Raw genomic sequence first — 15,136 nt, 5'->3', positions numbered from 1 at the left:
TGTTCACAGCCAAGCTGCAAATACAACAAGGGGGAAGGGCATTTTCTTTTTTTGAGAAGCCAGCCGAGGCCATTGCCTAAATAAAGGCATTGATTCTGCTGCCCACACATGAGTGTCTGAACAGTCCAGGTCCTAGTCATATGCCAGAGACTTGCCCGCTGGTGCAGTAGAGTGATAAGAAAATGAACCTTCTGCATCCTTGCACCAAGGAGGATGTACGCTAATGCACCATGAGCTCCTGATGAGGCTATGCTGGGGTGCATGGTCGACTTTCATGCAACATTGCTGTTCGCACTGCACCCCTGGAGGTTTGCATTGATGCTATGGGTATACAGCATCGAGTTGGGGGAAAATGATGAGGGTGGGCGAAGAGGGTGGGAGGCAGATGTGGAAAAGGGCGTTCTGCAAGTTGAAGTTGGGGCTGCATATCAAGGGGATATCAGAGAGAGCAAGTTTATGTTACTGGTGTGTTGGGTGGGATGGTTGGGTAGCAAGGGTGGGGATGGGAACTGGGAGTTAAGTTACAAAGTTTAAAAGACATGTTGTTCAGTTAAAGTTGCAACTGGCTAGGGGTTGCCACATAATTGCTTCATTTGTGTGAATGGGTCATTCTATTACTCTAATTACATGGAACGTCCGCGGCCTCAATAACCCAACCAAAGCTAGGAAGGTCTTAGAGTATCTCAAACTCCACCATCCCAGGATTGTTATTTATTTGTCCATTTATATAGCGTCGGAGCCCGCAGGCATCAGCGTGCAGAAAGAGGAAATAAGAGGCAGAGGCCTTGATCGAATCACAAAGTCCACAGCTATTTTAAAGAAGGTTGGGTTTGGTGTGCAATTGCTTCAAAAGTTTGTTCCAGGCTGTACCTGCCTGTACTGGGAAGGATCTGCCATATCCTTTACCCGTTTGTTGCTAGGAACAATCATGCGTGTTTCATCACTTGATCACGTAGCTCTTTTGGGGACATGCACCCTCATGTGCTTTTTTTTTTTTTTTTTAAAGTATCCTGGGGCTTGCCCATTACAAAACCATGAACAATGGCGAGTGCCTTAAAGAGGGTCCTGGCTTCCACTGAGAGCCAATGAAGATTTCTTCTGTGTTCTGAGATAGGCTCATATCTATGCACATTTCTCACCAGGCGCACAGCGTCATTTTGCAAGACTTGCAGACAGCCTAGGCTGCCCTTACTTCGCGCCAATATGTAAGGCACTTCAATAGTCGATCCTGGGCATAATTACTGCTCGGACCAAGATCGTGCAGTTGGTTTCCGATGCATAAGGGATAACCAGTCGCAGTAGTCTCAGGTGATACTGGGTTTTAGTGACAACATTTAGAATATGAGCATCTGAACTAAGAGATGCTTAAAAAATAACTCCCAAGCTCTTCACCTTAGTGGCTATGGGAATGCAATGTTTAACAATAGTGAATCCAGCATACAAATCCTCAAGCTTCCCTCTAGACTGAGATGAACTAAAAAGCAATAGCTTCGTTTTAGCAGCATTCAGGCACATACCATTGCATGTCATCCAGTTCTGTATCGCATTATCGATCAGTGTCACTCTGCGTCTTTCCTGTATGTACCACACAACTCGATGATGAGCTGTGTGTTATCTGCATAACTGGTAAAGCAGACTCCTAAATCATACAAGAGGACACACAGTGGTTGGCAATACACACTGAACAAGGATGGCGAGAGGCATGCGCCTTGCGGAACCCCACATTTCAACACTTCAACGGGTAAACAGGTATTGCCCCATACAACTCTGGATGTCCTGTTTTCCAGAAATTAGGTGATCCAGGCAGCTGCCTCATCCGAACATCCTCCTACCATCTTCATCCAGCTCACAAGCTTCTCATGGTCCACAAAGTCGAAGGCTGCTGATAGATGTAAATTTGGTGAGATGTATATTTGGGCCACTGGAGTCTTGCATCCAACTTTCTGTTAGAAACATTATATCCATCTGTTGGTCCACTATATACTCTCCTACATTCAGAGCATCCTTCTCCAAGGATCTGGTGTTAAGTAGGGTAACCTTGATCGGAGCAGTAGAACTCGCCTTTTGAGTTTCCATCTCTCTGGCCACCAGATCAGCAGAGTCCTCAACCCAAACCCCAGGGATGGTTGGCCTGTCCACAGGTGTGGGCCCGCTGATCACACCACCAGATCCAAGGCCCGAGTACATTGCTGGCTCCCTCTCCATATTGGTCGAAGTGAGCACCTGTACGAATATCCCTATATACTTATTACAGCGAAGGGTACTTGGCTTCACTTGATTGACACACTCCCAACAACTGGGGGTATCTTTGATCAGACAACCCACCCACTAACAGGATTCAGTGGAGCAGGCCTAGCGGAGAGTCAGCGTGGACTTGCGCTGAACCTGACGAGCCGGCGCTGATGCGCCTGACAAAAGTTGAAATGGGCTCGCAGACTACAATTCCTCGGGGGATTGTAGTTTGCAGTGCAACAACGTTCAGCAGACCAAGCTGTGACTGTATAACAGACATAGGCAATCTGTCTGAAAGTAAAGTGACTGAGCCAAACAGCAACAGACTAAATTCAATACAGTTAATTAATTGGAATCTAGGTGGAATTATGATTTTTTTTAAACGATCAACTCGACCCAAATGTGGAAATGATGCAAGAAGTGCAAGATTGCAAATATAGAACAGCGTCAGGCAGAGAAGGGGTGAAAAAAGACATGCGCTGAGGCAGCTACATAAGGTGTTCGCAACTAAATGGGGTCAGCAACGGTTTTATACTGACTACTCATCTCATGCAAGAGGGGTGCTTACCCTCATGTACTGATCATTGTGCTTTTAGTTCATTAAGAGCTGTATTGATCCTGTGGGAAGGTATGTGATAGTATGGGGGAAGATCTCCGGGGCTATGGTGGGGTTGGTTAATACCTATGGTCCAAATGTCAATGACCCAAGCTTCTATGTGCAAATCTCTGAAGTACTTATGAGGGCAATTGCTACCCGAATTATATGGGGCTGGTGGTGACTTTAACACTACCCTGGATATGGGACTGGACCGATCGACAGCTGCCCCGCGCAGCCTCACTAATGCAGCGCAAATGATTGGCAGATGATGTCTAATTTGGGATTGGTGGATGATTGGAGGAACAGACACCCTGATGTTCAGGAGTATACCTACTATTCAATCGGTCCACAATACGATATCCAGGATAGAGATCTGGCTGCTTTCTATTGACTGGGTGCCAAGGGTGCGTGCATGTAGGGTTCACCCATGTACCCGGTCCGGTCATTTGCCATTGCAGTTGACTCTTGCGCTGAATGGTGCCCCCAGACCCAGGCCACTGTGGAGAATGGCTCCCTCTATGCTACTAGACGCCTGATTGGTGTCGTCCCTTCAGGATAAAATTGATGTTTTTTTTGCAGATAATGAAGGGTTGGTGTCTCTGTATTCGACAGTTCGGGAGGCGTTCAAGGTCTGAATGTGGGGTGAATTAATCTCAATGGACACTGGGACACTCAAGGGTTTAGACTTGAACTACGTGCCCTCAAGCTACAATTGAGGCCTTTAGTAAATGAATACAGTGTTTCAAATAATAGGGTGTTGCTGGGGGAGATTAGGGGCAATATACTGAAGTTCCAGGAGCTGGCGGATAAGGAGGTTTTGTATATGGTGAAACCCGCCATGGCTCGTTGATATGGGGAGGCTGACAGGCCTGGGAGGTTCCCGACGGGTGTGGTGAAAGGTGACAGTAGGGCGCAACGTATTACTGGGATAAGGGTACGAACGGGAGCGATGCAGAGCTGATATGGAGAAATAAACGCAGAGTTTCTGCATTTCTATACAACCCTATATGCTAATACTGATAGATGTGCTGAGACAGAGCTGGACCAATACTTAGCGGGTATTGCTTTCCCACCACTGCCGAAGGAGATGTGTTAAGTCCTGGGCCAGCCCATGACACTGGAGGAGGCGATTGCTGCAATCATGTTGCTGGTGTCAAGGAAGGATCTGGGCTCGGAATCAAACTGCATAAAGAATTTAGGCAAACCCTGGCGCCACGGATGCTCCAACTGTGGGAGGAATCGTTAGAGCTTGGCCAGCTCCCCCCGACCCTTTCTGAAGCAATATAAACAGCACTGTTGAAACCAGGTAGACCAATGCATGAGATTGCCTCGTAGAGGCCACTGTCCTTGATTAACATGGAAACTAAGGTGTTTACGAAAATAATGGCGACCCGGCTGCTTCCCTATATGTCGCTGCTGGTGCATCTGGATCAGTCCGGATTTATCCCGGATAGATCCACAGCACTGAATTTAAGACAGCTGTTCTGCATAATATCGCAGATTAGTCTGCAGGCGAGGGAAATTGCTCTATCGCTGGATGCAGAGAAAGCTTTTGAGTCAGTTTCTTGGAAATTCTTATTTAGGGTACTGCAGCTGTTTCCGTTTGGAAGCTATTTTATTAGCTGTGCACGGCTGCTATATGATAGGCCAGTAGCTAGGGTTCACACCAACGGCACAATATCAAAAGCCTTTAAACTGGGCCATGGAACATGGCAGGGGTTCCCCTTATCCCATCTATTGGTTGCCCTCACGATCAAATCCCTCGCACTGCTGGTGCGAACACGACGGAGGTATCGGTATGGCTGGGCCATCCCAGATGATCTCACTCTATGTGGACGATGCCCTCTTAAATAGGAGACCCGGAGCGGAACCTCGGCCCTGTGATGGAGGAGGTAAACAACTTTACATACTACTCAGGCTACAAAGTTAATAGCACTAAATCAGAATTGTTCCTGCTTACAGTTAAGACTATGGTGGCTATTGACCTTACAGGGTCTTGATGGGTCCCACTTTGGGTAAAATAACTGGGTATGATGGTTTTCAGAAAGCAGCATTCATTATACGCTGATAATCACGAGGTTTTCTTGAACTGCCCGACCACCAAACTGAAATTATGGGCTGGGCTACCTATGTTGATGTACGGTCCATTTTGAAAATTATTGTTGTTCCGAAACCGCTGTACTATTTTAATTATGTTCCAATATTGCCCGGGCACATGTTTTTTATTAAGTTGTGGTCACTGGTGGTGGAGTTTGTGTGAGGGCAGCGGTGGCCCGGATGAGCTGGAAGAGACTTGCAGAGCCTTATGAACAAGGGTACTGGCGGCATCGGTTTTCAAATGATATTATAGGGTGGAGCAAGCGCAATTCACTGGCCACTGGTAATCTCCGGGCAGTGCACCTGTCACTAGAAAAATATGGGGCGGCAGCCACGGACCTCAGGACGGTCATTTTCAGTGACCGATTTGTGGGCTCCTGCTCCTTTGACCCAGTCCACACGACTGTGAATGAGTGGTCGAGGCTATTTTGAAGGCTAGATTTGATAGCCCTGTATAGTGGTGCAGTCCCCCTGTGGAATTTCCCTCGACCAACCCCCCACATTCGATGCAGACGTGCAGGAGTCTTGGGACACTGATGGGCGGTTGTTCCTGGGAGAACTAAATCCGAGTGGGAGGTTTGTCACTCTAGATTTCATTGTGAAATTGGGAAATAACCCCATGAACATTCTACAATATTACCTGATGAGCGAGCTGGTGGATGTCGTTCCAGCAGGAACCAAACACTCACACCTATATTGCAGCTATAGTGTCGGGTAGTGATGCAGGCGGCTGGTTTACAGGCTTTATAAATTGGTTCAGGCTAGTCAAACCTCCAGGAATGTAGCACGTGCAACGTGGGAGCGGGATCTGGGCGTAGAGATACAGGATGTCCAGTGGCACAAATATTGTCTATTAATTAAGGAAGTGTTGAGGAATGTGTGATTCCGGCTAATACAATTTAAAAAGTTAAATCAGTTATATTACACCCCGGCTAGGCTCTCGAGGTTCTCCCTGAATCTGAATGATGAATGTGCAAAATGTGCGAGGGAGGAGGCGAACTCATTCCACATGTTCTGGGATTGCCCATTCATCACACTATTTTTGAAAGGCGTAGCTGAAATGTTACACGAGATGTAGCCATATCCCCTGTGCTGGGCGATATTGGAAAGGTCTCGATAACTGTGCGCCGGTACTTCAATATTGCTTGTATTGTTGAAAAAAAAATTATATTTAAGTATTGGAAATCCAAAACCGCTCCTGCATGCTCGGAATGGCTTAAAGGAATAATATATGCCAACTAAAGGGAAGTGAGGTATGTGGCAATGGTAGGGGCAGCATGTTGACCAAAAGACATTTGGAGTCTGCTTTGTAGTTATCCATCTCTCATGGAGCAGGAGGAGTAAAAAACATTGAGGTGTACCCTAGATGGAGAGCGACATTTAAACTGAAGCTTCTTTCTTTGCTAGTCGTGGTGATGATTAATGTGCACATGTGCAACTCGCGATATGGCCTGTTTGTTTTATCCTGACTATGTCAGTGCTTGTGCAACGTAATATACAATATGTCTGTCATTCTTCTAAATAAAGTTTTAAAAAAAAAAATAGTAACAATGGCCAGCCCAATACTTCAGTCTTGTAGCTAGTCCAACCCCATACGAAACGACATATTGAAACATTAAGATCCTTTCTGAAGCATACAATGAACTTTAAGATGTTCTGGTTTGGGTATGTTAGCAAGAGTTTACATCATCTAGATTTCTCAGAGGTGTGTTCCAATCCGAGTGATATAACAAAGGACAATAATCTTCAAATCTTAGATGCCAAAACTAGTGCAATTAAATGAATCTAAATTGCTTCTAATAACTGCAATTGCAAGACATCCCTTATGCAGCCTGGCTTTCGTTTCTCCTGTATGTTTTCTGCTAACGCTACAGGATTTACTACCACCGCCTCTTGATATTCACAAGTCTCCTCCTGATTTCCCTCTGCCACTTTCTCCTAATATTTCTCAGACACCTTCTCCTCTATGTCCTCCGTTATGTCTTCAACCACCCGTTTTTAATGTTCTGCCTCTTCCAGTTTTCACTTTCTTACCACCCAATTAGAATGTTTCTCTCCACAAAATAACTCTCCATCTTCCTCAATGAAATAACTCGGCAACCTCCTCGAAAAACCTCAGCAGTTGTATTCTCAAAAATAACTCCTTCCAATCTCAGCCTTCAATTAAAGCTTTGCAATCTCTTTTTGAATTAGCTATTTACAAACTCTTCCTTTAAGCAACTCTCTCCAACCTCTGCATGCAGATGTTTCTCTCCTACAACATCGTTCTCCCACTGTAATCTGAAACCTTCTCTCCTCTGGGCACCTTCCATTCTCCAACCCTTCAGTCTCCAAGCAGGTCTTCCTCTCCAGCGATCTCCATCTCTCCAAGCACCTTTATCATTCTAACCTTCTCTGTACCCTCACCAGTCACTCCATTTCCAAATCTGGCTGAATCCTTGGGCTCTTATGGGGCGGCTTCTCTTTCCTCAGGGATGGGCTCCCTGAGAAGGTCTGCAACAGTGCTCTGGAATTGGTGAGCTGTGCTACATTGCCCTTAATTAGCTCTGCCGAGTGAAAATTGCAGTTCAGCGGCTTGACCAAGACTACATGCTTAGTCTGCCATTTCAGAATGCAATCCCTCCTATCCCTCTGCTGGGAAAAACCAGCCTAACAGCTGTACAGCTTCCTTTTGTGTTCAGTGCACGAGACAAAGGTTCAAAAACGGTGTCCCTGCCACTCCTATAGGTTTTTAAAAAAAATGGTTTGTAGGTCTTTAGATTGCAACTTTGTTCACCGTGAGTGAAAATACTGCCAGGGGGCAAAAACATTGTGGTGCCTCTTCTTTCTTGGTTCTTTGGTTTTTAGATGCAGACCTTCTGCTGCTCGCCCTCCACTTCTAGGAGACCCTTTTGCCTGGGATGTGGTCACACTGTGAGCCTGCACGTTAGACTTTGACAGCGACAGAGTATAGGCCAAGGTGAGATATTAGTGAAACTAGAGATTCTACCAAGGGGCTGGCCACCTGAATTCCTCAAGAGCTAGGTTAAGGGCGCAGTCTTCTAACGTCCTGACTATTCTACAACCCTCATCCTAGTGTACCTCCTACATGAGCCAGAACGGTCTCATAAATAAGGATCCTTAGCTGCATCTCCTGGCTTATTCTCTCCTTTGATGCCTCTGCACATGTTCCTACCCCAACCTGCACATGTTGCTACCTCGATCAGGTCCTAGTTTGGCTGACCTGCTTCCTCTCTGATTGACCCTCCAAGGTCCAACGTGGGTCCTGCCTCTCCTCTATCTCTACCTGCGGTATTCTCCAGGGGTCTAATCTCTCTCCCTGGCTGTTCAACCAATACCTGGCACTTCTTCCTCACTGCATTGCTGCTCCCTGCCACAACTTTCAGTGCTATGCAGACGACACTACTCATTTTCAGGCTCCCTTCTGCCACCTCTTCTCCTTCTCTCATCTCTGACTGACTGTCCGCCATCCAGGAGTGGTGCACCGCCAATAATCTCTGCCTTAATGCCAGTAAGACCGAGATTCTCCTGATCGGCACACCTGCTCCCTCCTTTCCTGTCACTCTTTGGCTGGCCTCTCTTGGCCCGCTTTCTGCTCCCACCTGTGAGGCTAAAAACCTTGCAGTCATCTTCGACTCCACACTCTCCTTCTCTCCTCACATCTTTGATGTCTCTAAGAATTCACACTACCAGCTGCACCTCAGAGGTATTCTTCCTTTCCTCTCCTTCCCCCAGAAGTTCACTGTCCCCAGAGCTCTGGTTCTCTCTAGGTTGGACTACTGCAACAGCCTCTTTCTAAATCTGCCTGCCTCTACTCTCCACCCTCTGCAACTCATCCAAAACAGGACTGCGAGACTTGTCCTTGGCCTCAAGCCCAGGGATCGTATCTCTCCAGGACTGAAATCTCTCCACTGGCTCCCAGTGGTGGTGAGAATTAAGTTCAAAACCCTCTGTATTGTGCACAAGGCCTTCTGGGGCCTGGGACCTCAATACCTTCTACTCCCTCTTCTTAAATATCTTCCCCCTTGAGTGCTTCGCTCATCCGCCTCAAACTCTCTCTGGGTCAGTCGCTTCTCCAAGCAGCGATTTGGTGGTAGATCTTTTTCTTCTGTTGGGGCCTCCCTTTGGAACAGCCTCTTTGAAACTTGAGAACCATCTCTGGTTCCGGAAGCACCTCAAGACCTTCCTCTTTGCTCCTGCTTTCTCTCCTCCTCTCCCCTGCTAGTCTCCTGGCTGAATCTGAAACTGCACTAGTTACCTGGCTACCTTCTGATCCCGGGCCCAAGTCCCATCCCCGCCATTTGCACTCCTGTACTGCCCCCTGGCAACCCTTGCACTTTGGGACTGTTTCTGTATCCCTACAGCCCTTACTAGCACTTGACCCCATTAAGTCTGCTGCATTGCCACCAGCTGGCCGCACTTTTATTTATCGTCTTTATTTATTTTTACTGTTATCCTATGTACTGCACTGCCCCCTGCCCGTTCCCCCTGCACTTTTCCCCTCCCCCTCCCCTGCACTTGCACAATCTCAATCTCACCTGGCCAAGTAGGATCTTTGTCTGACATCCCTCCGTTTCTCCATCCTTGCCTCGTCGCGCATTGAAACAGTTGTGTAAAGGCGGGTTATAAATGCCATATCATAATCATAACCCCCACCTCCACTCACACCTCCCAATGACAGGGTGCGTCGGTTCATCCATTGCAATTCCAAGGTATATACCTTCAATCAATGCCTCCTCTCCACTTTCAATATCTTTTTCCATTTCTCCTTGTATTTACTTTTGCTCGTCTCCCTTGGTGTTTCCTCAAACCTTGTGCAGCCTTTTCTCCACCTCCTCATCATCATTCTGATACTCTCCACCTCCTTACTCTTCGCCTCTTCACTCCTCATGATGTTCCTCTTTACACCTCCATACTCTTCCTCACATCTAACTATTTTGCTTGCCTTCTGCCCACCTTTCTCCAGGAGATTAATGAATAAAAAAGTAAAAATAAGCACCCAAATTGACTTCTACATTTAAAATGTACATTCAGTAACTTGTATTATGCTGAAAGAATAGTGAACGATACTACTGTTGAAACCCGAAGAAAAGGGACACAATTAATGGAAGAAAACTACATTTGTAATATATGTATTTTAAGTGAAATAACTGAGTTGAGAATGCTTTTAGTCAGAGCAGATGGAGACAATCTCGTAAAAGCTGTAAAATGTAAGAGTACATCTGCTTTTCAAAAGATTGGATTATAATATGAATTCTTATTGACCTACCTTGTGATGGTTGAAAGAATGTCTCTGCTACTTTCACTTTCTCTGCCTCACTATGTTGCTTGTACCCCAAAATGAAATCTTCTTGGAAGACATGAAGCAACTGTGTATTTGCGCCACACTGTAAATATCAACAATTTCAATTGAATAAGTACATTTTATAAGTATCAATGAAATAAACGATTACACTAATCATAATTTCATACCAAAACATTAATCCAACTGAAGTTGCCAAAATTTGCAGAATAAAATATATGGCAATTGATAATGTAACACAAGTAGTTTAAAAAAAAAAAAAAAAGTTATACCTGAAAGATCATGAAGAAAAAACTCAGGATATGAATGCTGTGCCTGAAAGAACATGCCCCAGAACACCGTAATCAAAGTGTATGCCATGCCCTGGGGTACTGTGGGGATGGTCACTGCTTCCGCCATGCACAAAATATAGTTCCTGCATTAGGACAAATATGGAAATAGAGACCGTTTGGGGAATGGCAAAGCCCATGCTCCATTCACAATACCCACAACCTCCAGGTACTCTGGGATGGGTACTGAATGAAGGGCATAGGCACAGGCATATACATATGGCATGGAATCAGGTAATTCTCTGTAGATCAGTGGTGGCCTCACCCCATTCAAAGGACTTATAAACCATGTCTAAGTTCTTTGAGGATAGAATTGCACAGGGCATAGCCAGTGGCCTGTGTATAGTGCCCAGAGGAAGCCATTACCATGGGTAAATAACCAAATGCATAGCCATAAACCATTCCCAGAAAACAGTAGTAACTTGCCACTAAAGTGCACTGGAGCCAGTGGATCCAAGAGTCTCCAACAGCCTACAAGTTTGGGATAAGTCAATAATCTAACAAAAAGACAACTACAACTTTAAACTAAATGGAAATATTCCTCAAACCCATATGAAAGAAAACTCAATGAAATTGACTATATACTGCAATTTAACAGTCACTCACACACACATCCTAACTTCATATTCAAATGACTCTGTAGTGGAATTAAATTATTATGCTCACCAGTGCATTAGAATGTTAAAATAAATGCACACATCAGCAAACGACTGCCCAATCAACAGATGCACCACCTTAACCACACTTATTTGATAGCCTCAGACATCCCTATGCACAAGTCACTTTCAAAAGTATGTACCCTTGGCATGCCTTCATGCTATCCAACCTACAACACACAAGCTCAGTTTGACCAATCACTGCGCAAATTCATAACCAGACCCTGCATCAAATCAAACTTAAGTTTTCACTTCATACCAATCACACACTTTCACATACATTCACATACTCTTACAGCAAACATACTATCAAACCATTTTACAACTTGGGGTTTCCTCCTTTTTTATAAGTGGTGTGATATGGAGTTAACTCTTACTAATGAAGTTATGTTTTTCTACTTTCAACTGTGTTAGCAACACAAATGTACCAAGCATACTTATTCACAGTTCATAACTCTGCAGAATATGAGTAGGTAGAGAACAAACATACATAAAAAACATTAACAAACTGGATAATTACAAATATTAAAATATATCCTTCAAGAACCATATTTCTGTGGCAGCTAACAGTGTTTACAACATTCAATACCCAGAAGCGTTTCAGGCTGCCTTCAACCTGCTGCATTTACAGTCTTCCCTTGGTGCATTGTGACGCGTAAAGTTGAATTAATATAAAAAAGGGTTTCACTTAAGTTTTTTGTTAAAGTGATGCTGTCTAAGGGAACATTCACCAACACATTCCAAAACTACGGAAAACCACAAAACACCCTTAAATAATACTGCCATCTATGTGTCAGGTAGTCAGTACTATCATGAGCTTGCCCTCTTTGTTTTGTGTATATCCCATATCCACAATGTGTACAAACAGCCAATTTCAACAACAAAACAACTCATAACATACACTCACTACAACATACAAACAGACAATTCTTACAACTGCATGGGTGAGACATACCACCCCCCTTAAAAAGGCGATTAGCCAAAATGAAACAGATGTAGGCACAGTAGTGTATAAATACCATTGCTGAGGCTGAAGAAAACTTAATGGGGAAACACAAATGAACATTAACCAAAAGGGAATAACAAATAACCACAGACAAATGCTTCCTGTGCACTTATTCAACTAATATCCTTTGGAAATGAAAAAAGAAAAGATTGTAATCCTTCAATTGTTCTTGCAACAAAGCCACACTTTTCCATGGCAAGATGATCTAGTGAGATGTCCTAACTGAATAACATGCATAAGTCATAAAAAGTGCTTCTACAAAGCCACTGTCATTTTCAGAAAACTATTATGAACTCTATAAGCAATGGTCCATTTTCAAAAGATGAGAAGGTCTACACAGGTACCCTGCAGCAAAAGAAAAGGAAAAAACAATTAAATATGTACAACAAAATAAACATACAGGGTGTGATGCTGGAACTGCTTTGATGGAGCAGAGCCTCCTTGTCCCGCTTCTTTCCTGAATGTGTTTTTCCTATATGTTTTCAGCACAGGAGTCCAGCTCTTCATCTTTAGGTGAACAATACCCATGGGATACTCATGGCACCCATGGGTAGGGGGTTGTACCCACCTTTGGGAGGGGGGGGGAGAAAGAGAGAGGAGAGAGACCCAGGTCCTGCCATAGAAATCAATGGATTCCTGAACAAGGCAAAGATGGCTACTGGCACTGCGTTTCCTTCCAATTTCTCAAAGTCCTGAGAAGCCCTGGCTCTGTCCCCTTTCCTTTTTTGGATTGTGGGTGGAAGCACCATGTATAGCTCCAGGGCTGCCTTTCCCATATACTACTTGTGTTGGGTGCACCCTAGGGGTTTAACCTGACTGAACAGAAAGTGATGTCAACTCACATTCTCACATTCTGTGTTGGGGGTGTCTGGTTTTGGCTGTGTGTCACAGTGCCTGTAGTCTGCCTGAGCCAGCCTTGTCTGAAACTGGAGTGAATGCAGGGTGTGCTGTGAAAGGCTGGGAGTTGTCCCTAATACGCATGCACGGTTTTTGAGTGTCTGGTTTTGGGTGAATGGCCTTAATTCCAGTGAGCCAGATTGGGTGCTGCATGATGAATGCACTAGTATGTGATTGGCTGTCTAAGCCTCGCTCACCCTGAAGGAATGGGGGATTTGTGTATATCAGAAGACCCATCACTTCTGTGTCAGTAGCTTGGAGTTTTCCTGGAAGCATATCCTGAATCCAGCCGGAGGAAGAAGTCTGCTGCTGCAACTCATCAGATCCAAAGGCTGCTGTGCTGATTAAAGCACTAATCAAGAGATGACCTTAAGAGGCGACCGCTTCCCGTAGCTATGAGGGGATATTGTGCAAATGTTGTTCTTCACCCGAAGTGTCCTGAACCAAGTCCTGTGTGCCTGCTGTCCTGCAGAGTTATCTTTGTGGTTCCTGAAGAAGAGTGATCAGGCATCTTTAGCCCAAGAAGTCTATCAGCGTCCTCCCAGGTCTGGAGACTATCTGTGACCGTTAGGAAGAAAGAATGCAGTGTATCACCCAGAAGAGGGGGTACCCTCGCATAGTGTTGCTCAATGTCCAGAGCTTGCCAAGTTCCAACCAACTGAAGATATCTTCAAGTGGCACTGCAGACCCGACATCTGTCCATTTTTCCACAGCTCAGGAATTACAGTGTCGCCGCCTGCAGAGAAGTGCCTGCTGGTGGGTTTCCCACCACTCTGCTTCGAAGAACGAGTCCTGAAGGTCCAGACCTGGTGGAGGTTTGCAGGACAGTCCAGTACTCGGGCCCAGCTTGCCAGAAGCCATCTTGTCATCCGTGTTGCAGCTGCAGCACCGAAAAATCAAACGGCAGCAAACCGCTAATTGGGGTGAAGGATCTCCACACAGTGTTGTATTTTGACTCTAAAAAGCATTCTGACAGTGTTCTAAAGTAAATGCCTTCATTTCTACATTTGTGGTTTTGAAGTTAAACAGTTCTTAGTAATTTAAGTGCATTTTATTACAATTACCAGTTGGTGCATTATGGCTAAAGCGAAGAATAACTTTGGTAGCACATAGTACTGTATATATTGTGTTAACTGTTGAAGTAGAGTTTTTTTTAGTACAAAGTTAGCCTACTATTCTTGTATATAACCACTCAAAACTTATGCTATTTAATAAAAACAACTTAGGTAGCACGTAAAATAGTGTGTAGACATTCCTTTGTGGGGGCTTGGGGATTCAATGTACCCAAGAACCAGCCTGCATGACCTGCGAGTCTCAGCTTTGGTTACTCATCCATGAGAGGGGTCCTAAATGAAAGTCGGACACAAAGTTATCATATTTCTGGTTAAAGACTTTTATTAACTTAACTAGGCTTTGAAAATGCCTCTCTGCCCCTACTCTAAATAAAAGTTCCCCATACCCAAGAAACAAAAACAAAGGATCTGTGTGTCAGGATGTCAGAAATCAAAAGCCGTCCTTGTGTCCAAATGTTTTATCTATACCCCCGAAATACAAACAAAATAATAAAGTGGGAAGGAAAAGTTCTTTAAACCGGTATTGGCAAAAAAAAGTACATAAATGAAAAATAGAAAAGCTCAAAAAAAAATGTTCTCCAAGATGACAAGACCTTGGTTCCAGAGGCTGATTCCTTCTCCTGGATTCTTCAATGTGTTGGAAATGTCTCTTGTTCTAATAGTTTATTGTGTCTCTCTTTGGTCCACAACAATTCTACTAAGCAACACACTCTTTAGCCTTGTAAGTTCTCTTTTAACACAAGTTACTTCTTTGTAGGTTTGTAATTTGCCTGGAATAGTCCACTGCCAGGACTTCTCTTGTACTTCCAACGGCCTGGTGTACTTCCCCTGTGTAAGGAAGGCATGGTATCAAACAGTGAAGACAGACACAAGTGATCGCAGTTCAAGAGTGTTTATTGAACTTCAATGGGTTGGTAAAACGCCTACCTAAAGGATATTGATTTCT

The 15,136-nt window shown here is 44.6% G+C and overlaps 1 protein-coding gene across 4 annotated transcripts in view; it reads right to left on the bottom strand.

The window, feature by feature from the left end:
• DMXL2 (Dmx like 2) overlaps positions 1-15,136 on the bottom strand; it is a 2,950,233-nt gene that overhangs the window by 1,921,510 nt on the left and 1,013,587 nt on the right. For all 4 annotated transcript variants that reach the window (XR_011279824.1, XR_011279825.1, XM_069624807.1 and 1 more), the window contains exon 15: positions 10,197-10,314. Coding sequence is in view for 2 of the 4 variants with exons in the window: in XM_069624807.1 (XP_069480908.1) it covers positions 10,197-10,314 (118 nt within the window). In the remaining 2 variants the exon portion in view is untranslated. The remainder of the gene's footprint in view (positions 1-10,196; positions 10,315-15,136) is intronic.

This window comes from Ambystoma mexicanum, chromosome 11 (assembly GCF_040938575.1).
Source record: "Ambystoma mexicanum isolate Mex_15411 chromosome 11, UKY_AmexF1_1, whole genome shotgun sequence".
In the NCBI taxonomy this organism is placed as follows: Eukaryota; Metazoa; Chordata; class Amphibia; order Caudata; family Ambystomatidae; genus Ambystoma; species Ambystoma mexicanum.
Note: the sequence above shows the minus strand (reverse complement) of the source record. Positions and strands in the feature narration are given on the sequence as shown.